At 42.6% G+C, this 24,450-nt stretch overlaps 1 protein-coding gene across 13 annotated transcripts in view; it reads left to right on the top strand.

Moving 5' to 3' along the window:
- phldb1a (pleckstrin homology-like domain, family B, member 1a) overlaps positions 1 to 24,450 on the top strand; it is a 55,906-nt gene that overhangs the window by 26,552 nt on the left and 4,904 nt on the right. For 5 of the 13 annotated variants that reach the window (XM_020048399.3, XM_020048403.3, XM_020048404.3 and 2 more), the window contains exons 5-19: positions 5,642 to 5,767; positions 7,006 to 8,186; positions 12,236 to 12,481; positions 12,569 to 12,721; positions 13,013 to 13,150; positions 13,591 to 13,719; positions 16,737 to 16,892; positions 17,142 to 17,342; positions 20,438 to 20,593; positions 21,073 to 21,198; positions 21,399 to 21,557; positions 22,022 to 22,168; positions 22,393 to 22,515; positions 23,227 to 23,317; positions 23,810 to 23,957. In XM_020048399.3, coding sequence (XP_019903958.2) covers positions 5,642 to 5,767; positions 7,006 to 8,186; positions 12,236 to 12,481; positions 12,569 to 12,721; positions 13,013 to 13,150; positions 13,591 to 13,719; positions 16,737 to 16,892; positions 17,142 to 17,342; positions 20,438 to 20,593; positions 21,073 to 21,198; positions 21,399 to 21,557; positions 22,022 to 22,168; positions 22,393 to 22,515; positions 23,227 to 23,317; positions 23,810 to 23,957 — 3,280 coding nt within the window. Of the gene's footprint in view, positions 1 to 410; positions 849 to 5,641; positions 5,768 to 7,005; positions 8,187 to 12,235; positions 12,482 to 12,568; positions 12,722 to 13,012; positions 13,151 to 13,590; positions 13,720 to 16,736; positions 16,893 to 17,141; positions 17,343 to 20,437; positions 20,594 to 21,072; positions 21,199 to 21,398; positions 21,558 to 22,021; positions 22,169 to 22,392; positions 22,516 to 23,226; positions 23,318 to 23,809; positions 23,958 to 24,450 lie in introns of those variants that run through there. The other 8 variants (XM_020048409.3, XM_020048400.3, XM_020048407.3 and 5 more) reach the window with 8 other exon arrangements.

The following is a 24,450-nucleotide window of genomic DNA, read 5'->3' as shown; positions in this document are numbered from 1 at the left end:
ACTACCACATTTGAAATGGCTAGGGTGAAGCCTTGTTGACAGACAGAAGGTATAGGGCATGATAAAGGAGACAAACAGTCAGGTTTTAGTACAGTAGTAAAGATTATATATATATATATATATATATATATATATATATATATATATATATATATATATGTATGTATATATGTATGTATGTATGTGTGTGTATATATATATATATATATATATATATATATATATATATATATATATATAAATATATCCTGCCCTGCCCAGGGTTAGTAATTCCATTTTCAAAAGCGGACAGCAAACGTCACGTGGTCCTATAATAAAAACCACGGTTCCATAATAAAAGAACCAACCCGCCCCCTCCCGCGTCTTGCAACTATAGGGCCGAAGCCTGACAATAATATAATTTGTGGACTGGGTGGGCAGCCAGTGTGTGGGTCGCGGAGCCTACAGACAGCTGACAAGGAGGCTTGGGCTGCGGTAGCGTAGGCTACACTCGGATTCAGTTTTGTATTTAAAACGACAGAAAGTTTGAGTAGACTGTAGAAGAGTGCGTTTCACTTACAACGGTCTGTAGTAGTCTACTCTCCTCGTTAATTTGGGAACTTGCTCAATAATTTGCGAGAAAAAGGCTATTAGGCATCTGAATCATAATCAAAATAGCTTGCTTAGATTTATAATTCACTTTTACCGGACCTGGACATCTGGGATTTTTGTGCTGAAGGAGTAGAACCGCAATACTTTATATTCAGAGGCATTGGAAAAGCACGCACTTCTCGCGCGTTGTAATTAAATTACAAGGAAGAGCGAATGGAAAAAAGACAATGTTGAAAGCAAATTAACTGAAGATACACGTAAGTGAATATTGGGTCTTTAACGAATAAATATTATTGTCTGTTAAATATCTACCTGTGAATGTCATTTTCAAAACGAAAATGTGCTTGAACGCCACCATCGAAGATGTCGAGGTGTGCGGTCATTGCTTTGATAGACATCACCGCAAACAGCTATTTTTTGTTTTTGCAATTGTTGTAGTTAACTATTTTAAAGCGAATTTGTACTTTACTCACCTGTGGTTCATGTCTGTCAGCTATTTCACATGCTTGTTCCTAGAATGTATATGCTGTTCAAGTTTTGCATTTCTCCTCTTGACCCCTCTCCACATGAGTCTTAACCACCATGCACCGTCACCCTTCCTCCTCCCACACCTGTTCCAGAATAGAATGTGGGTCATGTTCCACTGTTGTGTCAATACAGTGAATTGGCACTGGCACTAAGGACCAATTAGACTTGAATCCTTTGACCAACTCTGTTGCCCAATAATATTGATTGCGCCATTTTCTCTTCTTTGTTCAGTTTTTGTTATGAGATGACTGTGACTCAGGGAGCCAACTAAAAATCAATCATAACCCTTCAACCAATAAGTGTATTGATAATGACTGCAGTCCACTACATTGTCATTGTAATCCCTTTTTTTATGTTGTATGTAGACCTCTGCTTCTACTAACATGCTATCTTATAGACAGCCTCTCCTCCCTCTCTTTCAGTTTCTCTCTTTGTCTCCCTGTCATTCCATTCTTGAGTGTGTTCATACACAGCCTGGATCATTTATTAAATGAAATGACCTCCAGTCATAATTCACCACTAAAACATGCCTGACTGAGATTGATTAAGCAGCTCTTAATTTACCACATTGTCAACAGCCAGCTCTGAGGTTTGAGTGGTCTGATCAGTGCAGTGGCAGAAGGTGGTTAGAATCACTGGGGAAGCCAAGCCAGGAATAAAGCTATATTACAAACTGAATTGTGATAATGGTGTTGTTTACTTTGCTCTATACGTAGTCATTCATACTCTGCATCACTCTAAGGTCCATGAAACCACAAGACAGTGGTTGAAACCACACATTGGTTTTAACGCAATACTAGAGATCCCTAAAGTATGTTGCATGTACTAAACTGTTCCCTGTAATATGACATATACAGCTCGGGAAAAAATTAAGACCCAACTCCTATTTTTTCTTAAATTAGCATCTCTACATGTATGGCAGCCATTCCATTCCAGTGTCCGTTAAATTCCAACACAGGCACACCTCATTTTACTTAATGAGGTACTGATTACGTGATTACCTAAACCAAATCTAATTTAACAAGGAAAAGTATAAAACCCACTGCTGTGGTCATCACTATCCTCTTGCAATAGAACCAGCTGGATGGCAAAAACAGTGCAAGTAGTACCTCAAAGGTAATTTGAATAAAAAAATATTATTGACCATGACAAAAGAGTTGAAAAGAAAAGCTTTGAGTGAGGAAAAGAAGGGTTCAATTCTGGCTTCACTGGCAGAGGGATACAGTGAGCGTCAGGTTGCTTCCATCCTAAAAATGTAAAAGATGGCAGTTCATAAGAACAAGGTCAAGCAACAGACATTGGGGACAACAAAGCTACAGACTGGCAGAGGGTCGAAAAAGACTGTCTTTCTGACCGAGATTGCCGTTGACTCATTCAAATGTCACACAACAACTGTAGGATGACATCACTTGACCTCCAAAAAGAATGGCAAACAGCAGCTAGGGTGAAGTGCACGGGGAGGACGGTTCGAAACAGGCTCCTAGGGGCAGTGCTAAAGTTGTGCAAAGCTAGATAAAAATCCCTTCATCAATGATAAGCAAAGACTAGCCAGGCTGAAGTTTGCAAAGGACTATAAGGATTGGACCGTTGAGGAATGGAGTAAGGTCATCTTCTTCACCTGGTCGTCTAATGGTTAGACAGAGACCGGGAGAGGCCTACAAGCCACAGTGTCTCGCACCCACTGTGGAATTTGGTGTAGGATCGGTGATGATCTGGGGATGCTTCAGCAAGGCTGGAATCAGGCACATTTGTCTCTTAATTTTTTTCAGGTTTTCGGGTTAAAAAACACCTAGGCTTATTGTTTTAAACCATGTAGAGGAAAAGCAAAACAAACTACAAAGAGCTGTGTCCGCTATTCTAACAACATTTGAACAAGTTCTTGACCTAGATTAGGTTAACAACACCAACTGTCTAAAGTACGCTTCCTATCTTAGATACCAAGGCTTCCAGTGGTTGAAGTAAAGGAAGTTTTCGCTATTAATGATTCTGGGGCCTTTTTTCGGATTATCTAACCCAATCCTGGACGGTGGAGACAGTTTTGAGAGTACAGTTTTTCCTGCAGTCACTCAAAACGTTTTGAGAATGTGCAGTCCCCTGTTGTGCTAATAAAATAAAATCTTGCCAATTTCCTAAAAGACAGGTCGTCATTCAGGAATGTTATCAGTCAGGGAAAATAACTGTCCTGGCCGTTCCCAACAGTATGAAAATCGTGCCAATGCTCTGTAGTAGTAATAATTTCAGTACCTCCCCATATTATTAATGCAGAACGGGACTTAGGACATAATTATCCAAATAGCTATCACATGCCTACTTATAGAATTGAGAGTTGTCTGTTTGGTCGATCCCTCCAGCCTTTGCCTCTTCCAGTTTCTTTGGGGACGTGGAAGGTTTTGCTAAACTGCAGGGTTGATAAGAGCTTGAAAGTTAATGCCATCTGTTGCACGCACTGGAGCCGATTCATAACAAGTTTCCTGAAAACATTAGGTAGCAATAAATCCCACTCATAACGTGAGCTACAGTTTAGTAAACAAACACGGTTGCCAGATAAATCCTCCTTGCAGACAGATTCACATATCGGTTTACCAGCAGCTAATAGAACTTGTTGGCATTTTTGTTTAAGCTGTAGTAGTTTACTAGCTAGCGTGGGCAACAGTTTAGTAAACAATGCCGATTGCAAGATAAATCTAACAGATTCGCAATCGGTTTACTAGCAACTAATACAACTTCCTGGCATTTTTGTTAGAGCTCATTGTGCAAGCTAACGTGAGCTACAGTTCTGTGAACAAAGCCGGTTACGGATACAGCCTCCTCACAGACAGATCAATCCACGAAGTAGCTGCTTTTACATTCTCCAGAGAGAATTAACAGTGATAACCATTGATACAATGCTCGTTTTGACACAAATACAATGGTCGTTTTGACACAAATTGTTTTCGGAGAACATACAGAGAACTATATCAATATACCCTAGCCTTCCCGTTTTGGAAAACCGAATATATCATATAATTTCGAACGCTAAATCTGTTGCCCCGTTCACTTTCATTTTAGCCGGGAGGTGCTTCCTTTAAAATATCTTAAACTCTCAAAACTGTATTAATTAAAAAATAATAATGTCTCCACAGTCCAGGATTAGGCCATATAATCCGAAAAAAGGCCCCAGGATCAAAAATGCCGATCCTTTAAACTTCTGTACTATTTGGTCATGGGAACAATGAAGGGTATGATTTCAATTGCTGTCCTGAATGAGAAATCAAGACTGTTTAATTTAGGGTTTAAGTACAGGTTTTAGCTAGATAGCCATTTAAAGAACAATACATGGCAGGATTCACATATTCCAGTCAATTATGGTTTTAATTAGTGTGATATTTTTGTTGTGAATCCAGATCTGCATTACTTTAGGATGTTGTGTCGGGCAAGAACTACCAAAAGTTGAGAACAGGAAAAAACTATTTGTCTAATTTTAATATATTTTTGTCAGTGGAAGTCAATTGCTAATGAATGTAAATCATTAAGATGCTTGACAGGGACAGAGCTTCATCAATTTAAATGTATGACTTCACAATTAGAAAGCCAGATTTAATTGACAAAAAATCTTTCTCTCCTGTGTTTGTATATGAAAGGATACAGCCGAATCAAATGGTTTTTCATCATGCAGTTGCAGCCAGCAGTCTCAGAATTGACAATAACCAGAACATCCAATGTGCATTGAATGTCTTTATCAGCGACACTTTAATCTGTTGTTTTATTTGACAATTGTCATTGTTATTCCATGTCTTAAAAATTCTGAACTAGTCATTGGTTCCAGGCAAATCACTTTACCTCAGCAAATAGCCAATATTACTTTGCATGTCATAAGCCTACCTTCAGTGCTATATCATCACTCGCTCAGCTAATAATGCAGCGCTACTTATCTACCATGATGGATGTGAACCGTGGCTGGAGGTGCCAGCTGGTCTCTCAGCTTTAATTGCCAGGAGGAGTAGAAGGCTAAGTGGTGGCCTATAGTCAAGGCCTTTTAAAAGCACTGCACTGAAATTTGCAGTCCTTCCCTGAAGAATTAATCATTACTTGGTTTGCAAGTCGTGAATACTGGTGGGATGTGATAGTCCTGTTTTTTCATACAGACAATGTTATCAGGTACTTTAACTTGTGAATGCAGAGGTCAGCAAAGAGACCGTTTTTCACAACACTGTTGTCCACTTTTGTCTCCTGTCCCATGTCAAATGATGCATTATTTTCTCCCCTAACCAAATGTTACTGTCTACTATCTGGAGTCTTCATTTCTGGACTGCTCCTGAATTCACTTTCTTATCCATTAGTATTGTCTCTTTACCACATTAATCTTAAACTTAAGTCCTGTGTAGGGGGGATGCTATCAAACATCCTCACCCATCGTGCACTCATAGTTCAGACCCACGTCCAGCTCTTTTTTTAGACCCCCACTGGACAGCTTGTCCTGGTAGTCTAACCTTCCATTTCCTTGTAGTAACCACTCTATGTTTCATCCTCTTGTCCCTCCAAGGGTGCATGCTGTGCTTTGGTCAGTCAGCCTTTTTCCGCTTTAACCACCCAGAAGAGGCCCTCAGGATGAAGAGCATGCTGCCAGGTGGGAGCCAGGGGCCTGGGGCCTTCAAAACCCATCAAACAGGTATTGAAGCTTCGTACAGCTCATATTACAGGAGACACTCATGTAGCCATAAAAACACAACAACGAAATACAGGAATCAGGCAGTTCTTAAAGAAATCATCTGCTCATAAGCGTAACATTGCAACCCTACAGCAACAGTTTCCGAACTGTTCTTCTTTAGCGGAGCAGTAATTTCCAATAGCTCTCGAGGACATCCTTTGGTGGAGTCACCACATTTACTTCTGTGTCAATTTGTTCTACACTGTAAGAAATGAAGGACAATTATTATTACTACTACAGTATAAACACTGTGCATCGTTAAAAGCTAGAAGAAAAGTAGGTACAGTAGCGTCCCACACAGAAGTATTATATATTGACATGTCTTTTGAAAAAAAATAAAATAAGTGCCTATATTTTTTTTAAACATATACTAATATATGTATTACTAATGTATGGGCATATACAGCTCCTGAAAAGAATTAAGAGACCACTGCACCTTTTTCTTTCCTTTACAAAAATGTTGTAAAGGAAAGTATTGAGTGAGAAACAGAAGCGTTCAATTTGCAGTGGTCTCTTAATTTTAACCCTTCTCTTCCTTACTCAAAACCTTTTCGAATTTTTGGAAAGGAAAGAAAAAGGTGCAGTGGTCTCTTAATTTCTTCTGGAGCGGTATGTCATATATATATATATATATATATATATATATATATATATATATATATATATATATATATATATATATATAAATAGCATTCTCCATGACTGTGTTAAAATGTATTATGTTTAATTCCATGTTGTGTTGATAAATGCTTAAAGTTCAGCATATTTCCTAAACATATTCAGGGCACATATTTAAATGTATGTTGAGAAATCCTCGACATATATGTTCATATATGCTTTGCATGAGTTTCCCGTGTGGGGTGGAAGATGGTGCTTCCTCCATCTCGTTTGCCAGTGATTGGAGTAACCCTAACCCATGCTTTCCTGACTGGTTTCACGTAGATAGCATCTGTAGCCTGTGACTGGAAGTATGCAGAAGAATCTTTATCTTTATATTTAGCGACACCAGATCCCTATAGGATTTCAGAACTCGCAGCTGAGTAACAAAATCTACACCAAACCCTGGCCTTAGTCCCTACATTACGGTACTATACCTCTTGGACATTGTAGTAGGGAATAGGTGCTGGGTCTGTCTGTGTGCATTGCACTTTTGAAACATCCAAACCTTTAAAGCACTGTCTGGTTCTCTCTTGCCGTAGACTCCCACGCAACAGGCAATGGGAGCCACCAGCCTTCCCCCCGTGAGAGGACCCGTTCAGGCTCTGGGCCCCACCCCATCTCCATGACCGGCAATGTAGAGCGGGACCTTCAAGACATCATGGACTCCTTGGCAATGGTCGATCCCCAGTCCTCTGTGAAGATGGCCCACCACCCCATCCCACAGTCCCCCATCTCCTCCACACTGAACGGGGTAGGGCGTCACCTTTTCTCCCCTCCAACTAGCCCCGGGGCCATGTCCGTGGGATCCAGCTATGAGAACGCCTCCCCTCCCGGACCCTTATCCCCGCTGTCCTCCCCTCTGTCGGTTGCCGGGATTGGCGCATTCCCAGGGCCTGTTTCTCCTTTGGTGCCTGCCCGCTCTTCCAGCCATACCCCCACCACCCAGACCCCTGTCCCCCAGCCTCGGACCTCCCCCCCTGGTGTCTCCGGTGGCCCAGCTGGGGTGCAGAGGGTCTCGGAGAGCCCCAGGCCTCTGAGGAAGACCCAAGCAGAAGTTTCGCAGAGCCCGGCTGCTTCCCGTAGAGGCCTGGGTGGCCCAGAGACCCCCAGAGCGGTACACAGGACTTCCTACATCCCCGTCTCCAGCGCCAGAATAAACACTAAGTTCTCTGGATCTCCAGCCTCCGCTGCTCCCTCCAGCCCAAGGGTCGGAGTGGGGGACTCAGGCTCTCGTCCGCCCAGCCCCCAGCTCTTCTCCATGGGTCAGTCCCACACAGACAGCCTTCAGCAGACACGCATGACCCCTGAACCTTTCGGACCTTCCTGTCTGAGGGACCTACCCCCTCCCAGTCCATCAGTGTTGCGCAGAGGTGCTGCTCTATCGCAGGGCTCCCTCCAAGAAAGGGGTCTGCGAGCCAGGAGTCCCTCACCCACCTCTGGGGGAGGGGGACAGCTGAGTGGCAACCTAGCCTCGGGCAGTCTTTCGGGGTCAGAGTCAGGAGCTGTTCCTTCTCCTCTCACTAGCCCCCGGGGTCAGAGGAAGAGGGCTGGAAGTGCCACCAGGGAACCAGCCGGAGCCTCAAGGGACCCCAGGGGGGGTGTACGGACCCGGGAACGCAAGAACAGCATCTCTGAGATCAATGACAACGAGGACGAGCTTCTGGAGTACCACCGCTGGCAGAGAGAGGAAAGGCTCCGTGAACAGGAGATGGAGAAATTGGTGAGTGTTTAGGTATTTGTGGGTGGGTGTTCTTGTGTGGAGTGGGGGTGTTTCTTTTTTAGTATGTTTGTGTCTGTGTGTCTGTGTGTTGGTTGGGAAGAGAGAAGGACCTTTATTTTGAAGCAACTGCCCCCCTTGTAGTGGGTAATTATAGCAGCTGTTGTGACAGCCACGCCCTCAGCACAAGGGCCTTTAAACTCCCCGAGGAATTTCTACAAGCATATCACTGGTTGCATACCCTATTCCCTGTTTAAAATGGTGCACTACTCCGGAGCTGAACTCAGAGATCTGGTCAGAATGAGTGCACTATGAAGGGGGAAAGGTAACATTTTGGGAAGCGCCTCAGACTGGGCCTAGGGGGAACGGGTGGCTGGCACACACGGATACACACAGTCTGAGGGTCTGGGTTTGCACTCCTGGCAGCTGATGAGGCCACAGAAGGAGGCTGTTCCCTTCCCAGTCTCCCATATACCGACGCTATTTCAGGATCCAAGACACTGGCGAGCGAACAGGCCAGTTACTGACAGCATGTTGCAATAATAGCATGTCTGAGCGTTAGCATTTGCGGTAAAAAGGGATGTGTGGTCAGATCTATGGGTTGGAGGGGAATAAATCAAGCATATTTATTAGTACAAAATACACAGCCAAACATGCACTGGAACTTGATGTGAAAATATGCTAACTTTGAGGGACATTCTGCAGAGGTAGGCTGTTCAGTATGGATACAAATATTATGGTCTACGCAACCCGGGTTCAGAAATAAATAAAATTTCTATGGTAGATCTTAAACTGTAGGTTATTACTTTAATTTAACATGGATTTACATAATTTTTTGAATTTTCAGGATGTGCAGGATATTTAGGTTTAGGAAAAAAATCAGAAACATACTTCAATAAAATGATCCACTCAGTGGTTAATACTTTTGCCATTATTGTCCCTTTCAGAAATAGTTGTAGTTCTTTGCTAAACTGGCTAAAATAACAGTAACTGTTATAATCAAATAATAAAAACGTTCTCTCAACACCTCAATGTTTTCCTCAGCTCTTGTCTAACTACAACAGTTCCAAATGATATATATATATTTTATTATTTTATTTAACTTCTGTTTTTCCAGATTGGTCTCATTAAGCACTTTAGTTAAAAAAAAGGGTGGTGTGCCGTGAATGATGGTGTAAATATTGACAGCCACCCACTTCATTATCCATCATTATACAGCAAGTAAGGGTGTTATTTTCACCATAAAAGGTGATGATGGCATGTTCCAGGCAGTTATAATGGAATAGAAAAGACAGAATTTTGCCACTCCCTCATCTATAATGTCTGAGTGTTGCCCGCTCTCTTTGTTCCGTTGAATGCAATGCTCTAGGCCACTGGCACATATCCGCTGTGGCGCTGCCAGTCTTATCAGACTATGGGGGGTGAAACAATGACCATGCTCATAAAGAAAAATTGCTCACTCTGGAATCACTATCTCCCTCAAAGAGATCCTGTTTCCAGCAGAGCTACAGGAAGAGACTGTGGTTTCCGCTGTCAATTGAGGTCTTTATCAGCTCCCTTACTACGGTACCTGTTCAGCTGCATCTCCTGGCTGTTTGTCAGACTGTTTTGGAATTATTTAGCATGCAGTGGGGCCTTCTCACCTCCAGGTGGCGACCACGCACCATATTAGGTGCTTGGATTTACAGAGGTGTAGGAATTGAATGCAGTTGGATTAACTGGTGCCAAGTGAGTTGCTAATTGAACCTCTTCATGTGGCGCTGTGGTAGACTGGCTGCCAAAATCTCCCTTTCTAATTTCATCAAATGGGATTTGGGATTACCAGATGCTTCTGCCAAGACTGGAATTAATGACTCAAAGAACAAACTGCCAGTTACCTTTCACATTGTTCTGAACATTTTGTCTTCACAGAGCTATACGCGGGAGCCTTGTTGCTTTTGAATGCACCCTTTTAGATGCAGGCTCCATAAACCCAGAGTTATGAATAGCCTTTAAGGAAATTGGCTTTATGATCTCATTTGAAATCATTCAAATATCTGATGTCCTGCCAATAAGGCGAGTTGTTACAATAAGCCAAGAAATAGCTCTGTGTTGCCACTCTGTCATAAAGTAGTGGTATACGGCTGTTGAGGATTCACATGCTTTTCTCCTTCGTGCATGTTTCTGCCCTGGGCCCAAGTTTTCAGAATTTTGCCCCCAATGTCTTTTAGATGGTTTTATGGACAGTAAATTGGGGGATGATATTAGAGAGATTTTTTCCTTAAAGAGCTGTAGGCTGAAATAATTCCGAAGCAGAACATGTGTTCCCGGGGCAGCGGATTAAACTGCTGGACCACCATAGGCTGCAAAATGTGTCTTTTGAAAAGAAGAAAAGGCATAGAAATTGCATGAATAGAATGGATGAATCTTTGACGAATGGCATCTCCTAATCTATTCAATTTCTGCGTATTTAATCCTACACGCAACACCCGACATCCAAATTAAAGGTATAGGGGGTACAATTTATTTTTTTATATGGGCAGGAACAATACACAGCATGAGTATAACATTGTTAGACTGCCTCTGTCTATTTAAAGGGCACAGTGAGCATGCCATTGCATTTTAGCTTTTCCTGGACTGCGTTGTGGAGTAATGGGTGGCAACAGCATCATGGGAGTGTTGCAGGCAGATTGTAGGCCGTTCAGTATATTATAGACAGGAAGTAGGACCTCTGTACACATGCTAACATTACCCCACACAGTGACAATACTTCACCTTAAATCAGTAATATTTCAATATACCTTTTCTCCTGCAACCTCAGCCAACCTTAACAAGTCATGTGTGTCTAACTTCCCACACTGTATTGTGTAATGCAGTGTTCTGTGTAGATAGGATCTTGTGGAGATAGATGTAAGCGTAAATGACCGCCGCAGGTGTTGAGGTCAGAGGTGACAGGTCTGATTAGGTAATTGAAGAGGTCATGAATGGTCACAGCAGGGGATACTGAGGGAATGAGGGCAGCATAGTCTTTTACTGAGGGAATGAGAGCAGCATAGTCATCCGTCCAGTGTTTTTGTTGGTGTTACCTAATGTGTCTATATTGAGAATGTGTTGAGTTTGAGTATATGAGTGAAAAGTTCCAGAGTGTGTATATTTGTACAGGAATTATGTATATTAGTTTCCATCTTTATTTGGTTGGTAACACTTTTATATCATTCAGTTTTAGAATAGGGGCTCTCAATTTACAGTCACCTCCAAAACTATTTAAAAATCAAAAGATAGTTTTAAAATAAATGTTTTTACTTCCGAGCTATATTGAATACATTTACTTTATTCTATTTTGCTTTTACATTTACATTAAAAAAGATGGGTGTAAAGATAGACAATGGTACCAATCTCTTTTCTATTTTTTTATTGAGGTTGGAGAATACATTCAAAGGAACCCTTCCTCCAAATAGCACCTTTACAGGTTCTGGAGGCATTTTGGCGGTATTTTCTGGAGGTATTTTTGCTCCTATGGACTGCTCTCTTCAATTTAAATCAGAGATTTTAAATTGGGTTCATGTCCAAAAATGCAGATGGCCAAACTTATATTTTATGGGATAAAAAACACAAGTATAATAAAATATGTATATATTATTGGGTACAATACTAAACAACTCAGTAAGTGATTTATAAATTTTCTAGAGTAATTTTTGCTCATCTTTATTAAAGGCCTCCATCCTTTTGAAGTTGATGGTATTGGCCTCCAAAGAGGTGGTCAAGAGGCATAGGACTATATTCTATAGAAGTCAAAAACAGTGGTTCCAAACATAATTTTAACATTCTCCCTGGTCCGTCTATATTAAATTGCAGACGGCTGGTATGATGGCTAGACGACCCCATGTAAAGGGACATGCTCTCTTGTTTCTGGTGTCCGATTACAGTCAACCAATTGAAACAGCCGATAGCTCGGGGATAGTTGCTTAGAAGGGACAATGTCAGACAAGGACAGTACAGAGCATTTCAGAAGCAATCTGAGTTGTGCCATTTTGTTATATGCCTTCTCACCCTGTGTGCTTCTGTGTGTGTAGGAGCGACAGAGGCTGGAGACGATCCTTAACCTGTGTGCGGAATATTCCAACACTCCCCAGAGTCTGGGGACTGAGACAGGAAGGACAACGGGTCAGTTCCCTGGACCAGGGGAAGGGGGTGCTAGAGAGAGATCCAGTATGCAGACTTGCAGCGAGGTCGCCCAGCGAGGAGGAGCGGCTCAGAGGCAGAGAGAGACTGACGACCAGAGAGAGGAGTCTAGCAGCACGGAGAGCACTCACCAGGAGGTGAGAAATAATACACTCACGTTTGTTTGACTGATTGAAAAAAGTCTACCTAAAGTTGACCTAATTTACCTCTTTCTTTCTCCTCAGCAGGAGGACTCTTCAGCCTTAGGCTTAGGTATGGTTGGGCGTCAGGAGCAGCAGTACCTGGAGGAGGAGAGGACCAGGGTTCTGTCCAGGGTGGATGACCTGAAACACAGAGTCACAGAGCTGGAGCAACAACTGCAGGAATCCAGACAGGAAGTGCGAATGTTTACCAACAGCAACCTTTATCCATTTTCAGCACCTCCAGTTATGAGCTCTCTGTTAAAATACAGTGCTTTGCAACACTGAAACCATAGGAAACTGATCTGTCTCAAATGTAAAGGGGACCTCTGTTACAAAACCAAAACAACTGCCGTGGATGAGCAGTGGCACTTCGTCTTATAGAGCTGAGGATGGACCTCAGATTCTAGTTCCCCTTTAGATTGTATTGCTCTTCGGGTGTCTTGGCTGGGTTACTATGAACTAAGCATTGTTGAATTTCCATCCCAGGCGGAGATGGAGAGGGCTCTGCTGCAGGGAGAAAGGCAGGCGGAGCAGGAGCAGGTGGAGGCAGAGATGGAGATCATATCACACCTCCAGTCTAAACTCAGCCAACTAGACAGGGCCACGCAGTGGGAGAAAGACAAGGTAACAGACCACACACACACAACTACTTTATCACTTACATGCCACGCCTTTCTACAGACACAAGGGTGCCTGGACCTTGTATTGTTAGATAGTTGTAAACCAACGCACTCAGTCAATGATCGACCACAAGTAATATAGCAGAGAGTGTTGTCCAAATGCTCAGCTAACAGGTTTTTTTACTTCCTTTTCTCTCAATGAGATGCTTGAAGCCTTGCAACCCAATGCACTTTAACCCCTAGCAATCTAATCCTCCAACCCACTCACACTAACCTAATACACTGCCTCTGACTTCTAACCTTTAAAGCTGCTTGGCTGCATGGCGTGGTTTTTGAGCAGAGTGTGTTTTTTGTTTCCCCCTGGGACGGTGTGTGTGTGTGTGTGTGTGTGTGGGGTGGGTGTGTACGGTGTGTGGTTGCTTGTACACTGTGTGTGTGTTTTAGGGGAGGGCTAATGTGTCCACTGAGCGGCAGGTCCTGGAGAGACTTCGTAATGGGTACAGTGAGTTGAAGAACCAGCTTCATAACTGTCCTGAATCCATGAGGGAACAGTTGAAGGAGCAACTACGGAGGGTCAGTGCTGTTCACATCACCAGTCCACTAGAGCACCAGAACTTCAACACTTGAACTACAGGGAGACTGGGTTTGGTGGTCCAATGGGTTGGTTATCACAGTGCTAATTAGCCCAAATCTAAAAGTTCCTCTCTAATATTGTCACAGTTAAAGTATGACACATTTTCATTTAATCAAGGGCAAAAGTACAAAAAATGATTCCTCCTTTGCAAGCTAATGATTTTAAATGATATAGCTAGCATGGCATCACACATGAACATCTTGCTTATTTTTTCATTTTCCCTAAATGCTATAGCAAAATCTAGACTGACTGTTTTCGGAAGTCAATTTGTAGACCTACATTCTAATTATATTAGCTAGCTACTCTATTGGCAAATTAGCTAGCTCGATTTTGGTGGAAGAATTTCAACATTGTGAGTGCACATAGAATGAAGGGTTTGGTTGACACTATTAATTCCAGTTTTATTCTTTGGATTATTAAAGAGCTCTTTATGTAGCAAACAAACCTTTTATCCTGGTATTGGTTGTAGGGTTAGCATCCCCAGTGCAGAAGAATACAGAAAACAATAATTGCAATTAGCCCTGCTTGCAATGAAAGTGAAATGCTGCTTGAATTAACTGATACAGAGCCTGCTAGCTAGTTGTCCACCACTGCTATTTATACTTTTAGCTCTATTAAATATCAATGAATAATCATAATCTTAAAAATATACACAGAAAAATATGCATTTACCAAATCACCCGCCGATATTTCTACTTTGCTCAAATCTCTCCCTCGGCTTAGCGTTACTATGACAACAGTGTAGCCCTTTGGCTCATTCAGTTTGCAGTTCCATGCAATGCACTCACACACAAAGCCAGGCTCATACAGGTGTGAGGTGACTAGAGTTGATCAAACAAGACAAATTGAAGGCTCTGTTTATCATGAAGCAATTTAAATGTATTTCTGACTGACAGTACATTAAACTGCCTCTGATCACAAAGTTGGTCAAATACAAAAAGTATAATTTCAAAAATTTCATTCATTTCATTCTTTCAGTGAAATGCAGAAAGATGTGTTTTACAGAACGGGTGCCAACCTTAGTGTGTTTGAGGGCTTATAAATCCATGTTGAAATAAAAATGAATAAGAACAACTGTCCACATCAAAATTCAACATCTTGGTCTTACTGTCAATGTTGAAAACAGTCTTGCAATAGTAAAATATACTGATGTTGTGAAATACACATGAAAATAAAGTGTGACAACCAACCCTGGTCTCCCCTACAACACTAACATGTCAACACTAGAACTACAACAGTGAACTGCCGCACTATAACTGCAATTCTAGAACTACAGCACTAAATAATTAGAACTACATGAGTATAACTAGAACACCAGAAATAGACCAACAACATTTTCAAAAGAACTACATGCCACATTACGGAACTGCCTTCAGATTCATGACAAACTACAGGCTGCACTAGACAGAAACACCCTCAGCCCAACAGATATAGTCAACAGATCAGGCAGTCATAATGCTTCATAGTGATGGGCAAATGAGGCTTCATTAGTGTTATTTTAGCAGCAGGATATGATGCTGGCAGCACTCAGATTTTCTTTATCACAATAAAATCCATCATTGAAATATATAAGGCAATATAGCTAACAATCTAGTCTGTAAAAATTAACAGAGAAGAACAATGTTGGAACGGACATTAATGTCACGGCTTCGGGGGTTGAGAGGAGCAAGGAGGAACCGGAGAAGGCGTGATGGAATGATAGTTTAATGTTTCCCAGCGAGAGAAATCAGTAAATGTATACACAAAGCGTTGAACAGCTCTTCCATAACGTAGAGACAATTACACACAAAGACAGGGGGAGCAGAGGGAACATATATACCGGGGGAAACAGCGATGATGAGGAACAGGTGCACAAACGAGACACAGGTGAAATGTATGATGAGACGGTGGTGTCAGAAAGCAGGTGACGTCGACCGCTGGGGCCCGCCCGCTGCAGGGGGAGGTGAACCAGCAGAGGTCGCAGTCGTCACAATTAAACATAAAATGACAGACTAGATTGACAGACAAGATTGTTAACTATATTGCCTTAATTCAATGATGCCTTTTATTTTGAAAAGGAAAATTTGTATTATATCCTGCTGCTAGAAGAACGGTATTGAAGCCTCGAATGGCCATCACTAATGCTTCACAGTCATTACACATCATGCAGTCATAACGGTTCACACAGTCATAAGGCTTCATTACATTCATCACGCTTCACAGTTATAACACATCACACAGTTATAACACAGCATACAGTCATTACACTGCATAACGTCATAACACTTCACAATGTCATAACACATCATGCAGGCATAATGCTTCACACAGTAAGAGCAGTTCAAAGTCGTAACACATCTTACAGTCATAATGCTTCACACAGTCATAAAACTTTACAAAGTCATAACACATAATGCAGACATAATGCTTTACACAGTACAACACTTATCATGGTCACAACACATCATACAGTCATGATGCTTTATCCAATCATAACATATACTGTAATACCATTTGATACATTCAGAACCAATCACCTATTAAAAACACATAGTGAATAGTCTGCTGTCCTTCTGTTTTCCTCTATCTGCTTAAGTGTGTTGCCTTCTGGGGGAAAAGCTGTGAAGGAAATTACATTTGGACGCTGTCGTTTATTTAGGAGTATGGGAGTCTCAATCCCTTTGCATGTGCTTGATGTATTTCAGATGTTTTTAGTGAAGTAGCCTATGTACATTTTGCCCTTTCTTCTGTGTATGTTGCAATGCTGTGTAACAACTTGCTTGGCTAATTAAACAACTAGCTACATGCTATAGTCGTTGTTTTGCTCCCCAATTTGTTTTTCATCCAATAACATGTTTTGATGTTGTTGTACTTCTATTTGTCATTGAAAAACAGTATAATATTGAATGGGTGTGATCTGTCTGTCTCTGTCTGTTATTGTATGTGTCTACCTGCCTGTCTGTCTTTCTGAGTGTAGGAGGCTGAGGTTCTGGAGGTGGGGACCAAGCAATTTGAGGACTTGGAGTTCCGTCAGCTGGAGAGAGAGAGTGGCCTGGAGGAAGAGAAGGAGACCCTCAGCAGACAGCTGGTCCTGGAGAGGGCTGAGTACCACCGCAGCGTGGCCAAGAGAAAAGTAAGGACACAGTACACTGCAGTTGTCTTAGCCAGACCAAGCCCAACCAAGCTGAGCAATAATATACTGGTCCTGTCACACATCCACTATAGTTTCTAGAAATGTGCTGCAAAGAATGAGGTTAAAAAATATATCACAACTAGCATGAGACTGGTGATAATAATAATAACAATAAATACCATCATGAAACATGTAATCGTTAGAACCTTAGAGCTTGGATGTGAAGAGGCGTTCCCCTTGTTTCTTCAGGAGAAGATGGCTGTTCTGGAGGTGCAGGCCAATCAGTTAGGGGTGCAGGCAGCCCAGGACTACGAACGGATGGTCAAGGACAGGACCGTGGCCCTGCAGCTTCTTAATAAAGAGAAAGATAGGCTTTCTGCCCTGGAGAAAAGATACCAAAATCTGACTGGAGGCCGGAGTTTCTCCAAGCCCTGCAGCACCGGAAAGGAGGTGAGAAGAAACACTGTTTACAGTGCCCTCCACAAAAATTGGCACCCTTAGTAAATAATAGCAAAGCAGGCTGTGAATTTATTTTCTTTATTGTTTATTCTCTTGATCTTTCATTCAAAATATGTACACAAATGAAAGAAGAAATAAATTATTATCATAAAACAGAAACTTTTCCAAAAAATGTGTCTCAATTTCTGGCACCCCTTCATTTAGTACTATGTGCCATCTCACTTTGTCAAGATAACAGTTCTGAGTCTTCTCCTATAATGCGTAATAAGGTTGGAGAACACATGGCAAGGATTCAGAGATCATTTGTCCGTACAGAATCTCTCCAGATCCCTCAGATTCCGAGTTCCACTCTGGTGGATTCTCCATATCACTTCATCCTACAGGTTTTCTGACGTTTATGTCAGGGGACTTGGATGACCTTGATTTTGGCAAAACCTAGATTTTTGTGTTGAGGTGTGCTGGAAGATCCAATCACAAACCAGTTCAAGCTTCCTGGCAGAGGCAGTCAGGATTTTGTTGGGTTAGGTACATGGAGTCCATGACAACATGTATCCTAAGAAGTTGTCCAGGGCCTTTGGAAGAAAAACAGCCCAACAACAACAAAGAGCCACCACCATACTTCATTCCTTAGGTTTACAAGGATTTACAGTGGAGAAGGAGAACTGACCCTACTTCCCTGGCACAATAATATAGCAGCGTAAAAGCTTGAGGCTGAGACCGGGGGTCCAAAGTTCTCCTGGCTCTGTTGCAGATCAAGATGATATCTGACGATTCCAGCTGCCAGTCTGCTGACAACCCCCCCATCCTTGTCCATCTGGTCATGCTCCTGAACTGGATTAGGTTTTATAGACTCTGGACACAGTCCAAATGCATTTATTAATTATTAAAACTTGTAATCTTAAAATGTTTAGAAGAGGAGTGGTCACCCCTCAGTGCCTGATGCCTTTCTAGGATTCTTCATAAATTTCAGCATTCTTAGGGAGTTTTTCCTAGCCACTGTGCTTCAACACTGTTGTTGCTTGCTCCTTGGGGTTTCAGGCTGGGTGTTTTGTAAAAGCATTTTGTGACAACTGCTGATGTATAAAGGGCTTTATAAATACATTTGATTGATTGACCACCATACTCTACAGTGTGGATGAGATACTTTTCTGCAGGGCTATCTTTCTGTATATCCCAAACCCACCTCTGGTTTGCTCTATTTTGGCCTCATTTGACCAGAAGAACCTGATTCCTTTGAAAGTTCCAGTAATGTTTGGCAAACTGTAGATGCCACCGACACCCGGTTCAGATTGATCTCCAGGAAACACACAGATTAGCACTTTATAGAAATCACAGTATACATTTGGATGACTCCCAGGGTGCCCGGTATCAGCTACAAGTCAGTGAACAACCCTAAAACCACTTTCAGACGGTACCTAAGGTACAGGTAAAGACAGTTTCACACATTAAACCCCCAGGCTCCCTTAAAACAGCAAGGCATACCACAGGCTAGTAACAGTTTACACAGCAAAATACCCAAAACACATACTGCATGTTAGATCAGCCAACACATGCTTGAGGTAAGTCATGGAAGTACGGCCCTCTGCCAACTACTCTGCAAAGAGTTATATGTCTCTGGGAGAATAAACACAGTCTCTGTCCACTTGTCCAATGTTCTATCCCAAGTAGCTTACCCACTCTGCTACTCCTTAGCTCTCCAGGTCAGTCGGGAACATCACTCTGTTGCTGGTGTTGACAAGGGTGTGCCATGTCTCTCGGGTGCCATGGCTTTGCTCCTCTCGTATACTGGGATTTAGCTTTTGGGTGACGTTGCTTTGCACCTCTTTGTTGACGGGGGTGTAGCTCACATTGACCGGGGTGTAGCTCGTGTGATGTCACTCTGCTCTTCTCGGCTCTGCTCCAGCTCTCGAAGAGTGGTCTCTGTGTGAAGGTGAACAACAGGGATCAGGCTGCGGCAAGCCTCCAGCCCTAGTGACTCTCACTGACCAAATCGTACGTAGGAGACAACCATACCTTTTTGCATGGCTAGCGAGCATTGGTTGGTCCTCTCTGCTGCTGGTGGGTCTTGCTCTCTCTTGTCCACGTCCTCAGCTCCTCCTTATTTCAGCCCTCATCGTCACATATTGGCTGTAAACTTCATTGTCTCGTGCTGGTGGTGAATGTCCTCGTCTCTTTGCTCCTGCCCTGCAATTCCTCCTGCAGATACTTTGGACACTCCTTATATGCTACAGGTGTCCAGTGAACACCTGCCACACACCTGTTCCCCATTTGATCCCACTAATTACCTAGTGGCACCACAGTCCACAAACACAATGTCCATCCCTCTACACGGTTTACATATCACCCCACCTATAGTTTCCACAGGTGACAAGGCACTTGAGTTTGTTGTTTGAGAGGAAAGGCTTTTTTTATGGCAACCTTCCATCTGTGATCCTTTGAGATTCTTTTGCCACTTGAACCATCCTCCTCACTGAGTGTGGGGTCAATATAGATGCACGTCCTATTCCAGGAGTTGCTTTAAACTTGTTAATTATTACACGTTTTATTTCACATGTATGCATGCATGTTTCTCAATCATTTACCTAATTTAGACTCCAATAAAGATTTTTGTGAATATTTTGAATACATTTTGTTTCCAGCCTGTGTTGCTCAAATTTACAGCCAATATTAGTGGAGAGCATTGTATTCTGTACATATCATTTAGTCAGGATAGTCCGCTCAAAAACAACATACGCAAGTCTGACATGGTCTGAGTTCCTAAGATAAGCCAAGGGCTTCTGTTACTGTTAATTGTCTGGTTGCTGACACACCAATGTGGTGATCGGCTGTTTGTCTTGGTGGACAAAGTGGTTTAAATAAGAGAGGTGAAGGTTATTGTAGTGATTGGATCCTCTGTTCAATAGAAGGGAAACACATTCATTTTGGGTATTCCAGGGAACTTGTTTGAAGGAGTTAAGATATCGGCTCTTCCATTTCCAAGAGTTTCAGAACCAGAATCTTTTGGTACCCCCCCCCCCCCCTAAAAAACACAAAAGTAAGAACAGTCAGGGTTTTACAGCTTGACTAAAAATGTGTACTGAAAATAGGAAGTGCCGGTGCTACATATCAGCGAGCCTGATCTAGTGCTGGTTGATGAGGAGGTTGGCCCACCTCCACACCCTCCCTGCCCTCCTCCCGCCTCCTTCTCTTCCTCGTCCTCCTCCTCTTACTCCCCAGATCTCTGTCCACCCAGGCCGCAGGAGGTAAACAAACATACGCATGTGGACTGAATAGACAACCTTTAATGCAGCATGAATACACACTTACCCATAATCCCAATGCCTTTTGGGGCATATCCTAACACCGCCTCCTCTAATTTGGGGGTCAGTCCCCTGAGAAGAGTGGACAAAGTCCCTCTCAGGCTTTTGTTTGTCAATGACTCTATGAATGGTATGCATTTTAACATGCATAGTTTGTTGGGGTTTGTCTTATTTGGATGTTAGATCCAGATTGTTTGGATCAGTTGTGGGGGTTTTTGTAGATCGAGTGTCTTTCCTTTTGTGTTGAGTACTGGACCTATAGTTATGGACTAATTCATTGTGTGATGTTTATGCACAACCATGTACTTTAGGGAAATAGCGCATGCATATGGAAAGTGTGTATAGGAGGAGTGTGTGTGTTTATGTATTTCTTCATTGAGTAAACAATGTTATTTCAATTTGCATTGTGGATGTCCATTCAGGAATATCTAAGGCTCTGTGATGTCTATAAGATGTATGGGAGCGGTGTTCCTGTCACGATCTACTCTACCACTGCGGCTTCTCACTGCCACCCTCACATAGTTGCTTCAGCAGCTCTACCCAGCGAGGTAGAACGTACCACCTGCTTTTTTATTTCTATTTCTGTCATGTCATTCACATTTGATGCAAGTCCATCAAAATGTCATAATCTTTTGTTAAATGGCTTGCTTGGCGATATACCTGTGGTTAACATTCTTATCTGTTCCTGCTTTCTCCCAATTTCTACAACTTTTGCCTTGATTGTGTTTGTGTTTTTGGTTGTGTGAAGGAATATGTGACCATTAGTCAGTTAAGCCAGATGTTGAGGATGCAGGAAATTGGCCCCTCCCCTGTACCTTCTATCCAATCATTCCAACTTGCCCTTGCTGAACCTGCCTTCTCCTGCCACTCAACTCCATATGGCCACTCCCCCTCTCCGTTAGTTGAGGTGTGTTTTTGTCTCTCCCACTTTTCTTCAAAAAAACCTGTAACCTTTCAGAAACTGTCTCATGTTGACCACGTTTATACAGTGATGTGAAATAACATTGTGGAGTTCTCCTGGGCTTTGGCATAGATAAGCAGTATTTTACTACATCTTTCAAAATGGACTCTCATTAAGGCCATTTACAATTTATTTGATCAAATGTTTTTGTTAGTTGGACCAACGTTTGTGCGCATATAATGTTCTAAACTCACTGAAGTATTGAATAATGTCAATAGTCCTTCGTTCATGGTTATTAATACTGCATGCGTGGTAAAGAGTCTTTGATCACAGGTCTTTAATACTCTCATCAAGGATTTTCCATTCTAGAGCTTAGTTTTCCTGCTTCCTTCTTTTTCTATGGTTTTCATCCTGTCCCTTTCTCTTGCTTGGCTCTACGATCCTCTGTCTGGATCCTTTGCAACAACCAGAGCCAGCCTGAGTGGACTAGGCCTCACAACACAGTCCTTAACTTAGAACGCTGGTACCAGGACATAATGTCAGCAGGAGACCCCCACCAGCAATCAGGCCCTCCTCCTCTCCCAGTTAAAACTCACTCCTCGCGCAGGCCTAGCCAGGTAAACTTTTCATCTCTTCCTTTGCCCTACGCTCCTTAATCTGTTTCATTTTCTTAAGTAAGGTTTGGTTCCAGTTGGGTAGCTGACGGGCTGTGTTTGTATGAATGTGTTTTGATGCTACCTGGTCATCGTAATCTCCTAGGGTCATTGTGTCCCGGCAGCTTGATTCGGTTTGGGACACCTGTCTGGCTGAATGGTTTTGACGTCCTGTGTCTCGTGTTTAGGTGTACCGGTCCAAACCAGATGGCGATGTAGGACAGACAGCGGCTAACTCTATTTGTGTCAACGGCGCCGCCACTCCACCACAGTCCAATGGGGTTACACTGGACCGAAGCACACCCACCATGGTAAGAGACTGGCATATACATCTTCTAGCCATGCAGATGGGAGTACTGTAAATGCACAGAAGCTTTGGTTCCAGTGAATTTGGGATGGCATCAACTATGCATTTATATTATTAATGGCACAATATGGCTGAAACACTCCACCGCCCTGATGTTACAGGACCTGAAACAATAACATGGTTGGCTTATGACACAATTACTGGCCTATGTCACCCATCACATTATTAGACCTGCCGACACTTCCACTTTACTGGCCTATGTCACCCATCACATTATTAGACCTGCCGACACTTCCACTTTACTGGCCTATGTCACCCATCACATTATTAGACACTTCCACTTTGGTAGGGTGCAACTTCCACAGGACATGGTAGGACTTCCATTATCACCTGCTGGGAGGTCCTAGATGATTTATGATAAGGTGGAATTTCCATTTTATGATGTAGGCATGTCCGGTGAATGAATTATGATGTGTATATACATTAGTTGAAATATGACAGTATGCTTGAACTGTGATTGCAAATCTTTTGAATGAATAGTTTTTTTACATATTCAACATTTGGAAGCACTATAGCAATTTTATCAAAATGTGTGTCGGGAAAATTGGTGGTTGTTTAACTTACAGAACCAGAAACTCTGAAAGACAAGGCAGAACATGTGAGTCCTATCATATTCTACATTTATATGCATGCCCTTTCTCTACATTCCTTCCAGGGTCTACAGCTGGTCTCCAGGGAAATGTCACTGTCAGGCCCTCCAGACATTATGATGGACAACAAGAGACATCTATCTCTGCAGAGCAAAGGTAACCAAGAACCTCCCCTTTCCTGGTCATTGATTAGATGCTCTAACCACTAGGCTACCAGCTGGCCCATTATTGTAAAAAACAAACAAATTCTGCCTTTCAAATTGAATGCATGAATGATGAAAAGAACCATTTGCACATTTGCTAAAGAGAAATGATTACATAAATGAGATATTTCTTGAATTGTTTTGGCTAGCAAGACATGGGAGCTCCTAGTCAGCCCTCCCTGTTCTCTTCCACCTCCCCCAGGCTTTCCACCAATCTATCACCCCAAGCATTGTCCTTACCCCTTCTCCCAATTCACCCATCAGTTCTCCCACTGGAAACTGCTTTTGGCTGTGCTGCAACAATGAAAACATGAAAATAATGATTGTTTGCAATATCCTCATATCATGACCACTAACTCGGGTTGACGGAGGACTGTGTGTAAACAAGGTCCTGTTGCGACAGCTCAGTACTCACCTCAACCACCCTGTCCGCATTCTCCCGCAGGTCCATCTCCAATGGTCCACCACTCCATCCTGCACCACCAGATGCCCCCCGCAGGCGACCCGCAGTACGACACTCTCAGCCTAGAGAGTTCCGACAGCATCGAGACCTCCGTCTCCACCGGCAACAACTCCGCCTGTTCTCCAGAAAGGTGAGAGACTGGGAGGGGCGGGACTTACTCTGTTTCCATGGGAACACTCAAGTCTGCCCTCTCTGTCTCCCCGACGATGAAGGGTCACTGTGTTCACTTTTGTTCCCACAATTTTTTGTTACACGTCTGTTCCCTTGACAACAAGTAAAACGTTACCTGTTGCCATGCCAACCCGCTTAAGTGGAAGGCGAGGAAAACCTGACCTTTTTTTTTTTTTATTGGTTTAAGGGGTTTCCCCAAGCTATTACCAGAGTGGAAACGGTTTCATATAAAATTGGGAGGATATAATGACTCTTTCCTGGTTTTGTACAGAAGCTTGTCAAATGAAATATGAGGAGGAAGGTTCTTCTGGTAACTGGTTGGCCTTTGTTGCTCTGTTGTTTCAGACTGTCGGACGTTTTGAAGGCATGTCTTTCTTTACTTTTCATTCCCCGTTCAGTGCTGCAGTAAACATCTCATCTGAAATTCCACCGCCTTTCCCTCTGCTTCTCTA

Source organism: Esox lucius, chromosome 7 (genome assembly GCF_011004845.1).
Source record: "Esox lucius isolate fEsoLuc1 chromosome 7, fEsoLuc1.pri, whole genome shotgun sequence".
NCBI lineage: Eukaryota > Metazoa > Chordata > Actinopteri > Esociformes > Esocidae > Esox > Esox lucius.
The sequence above is the reverse complement of the archived record's forward strand: the minus strand, read 5'-3'. Positions and strand labels throughout refer to the sequence as shown.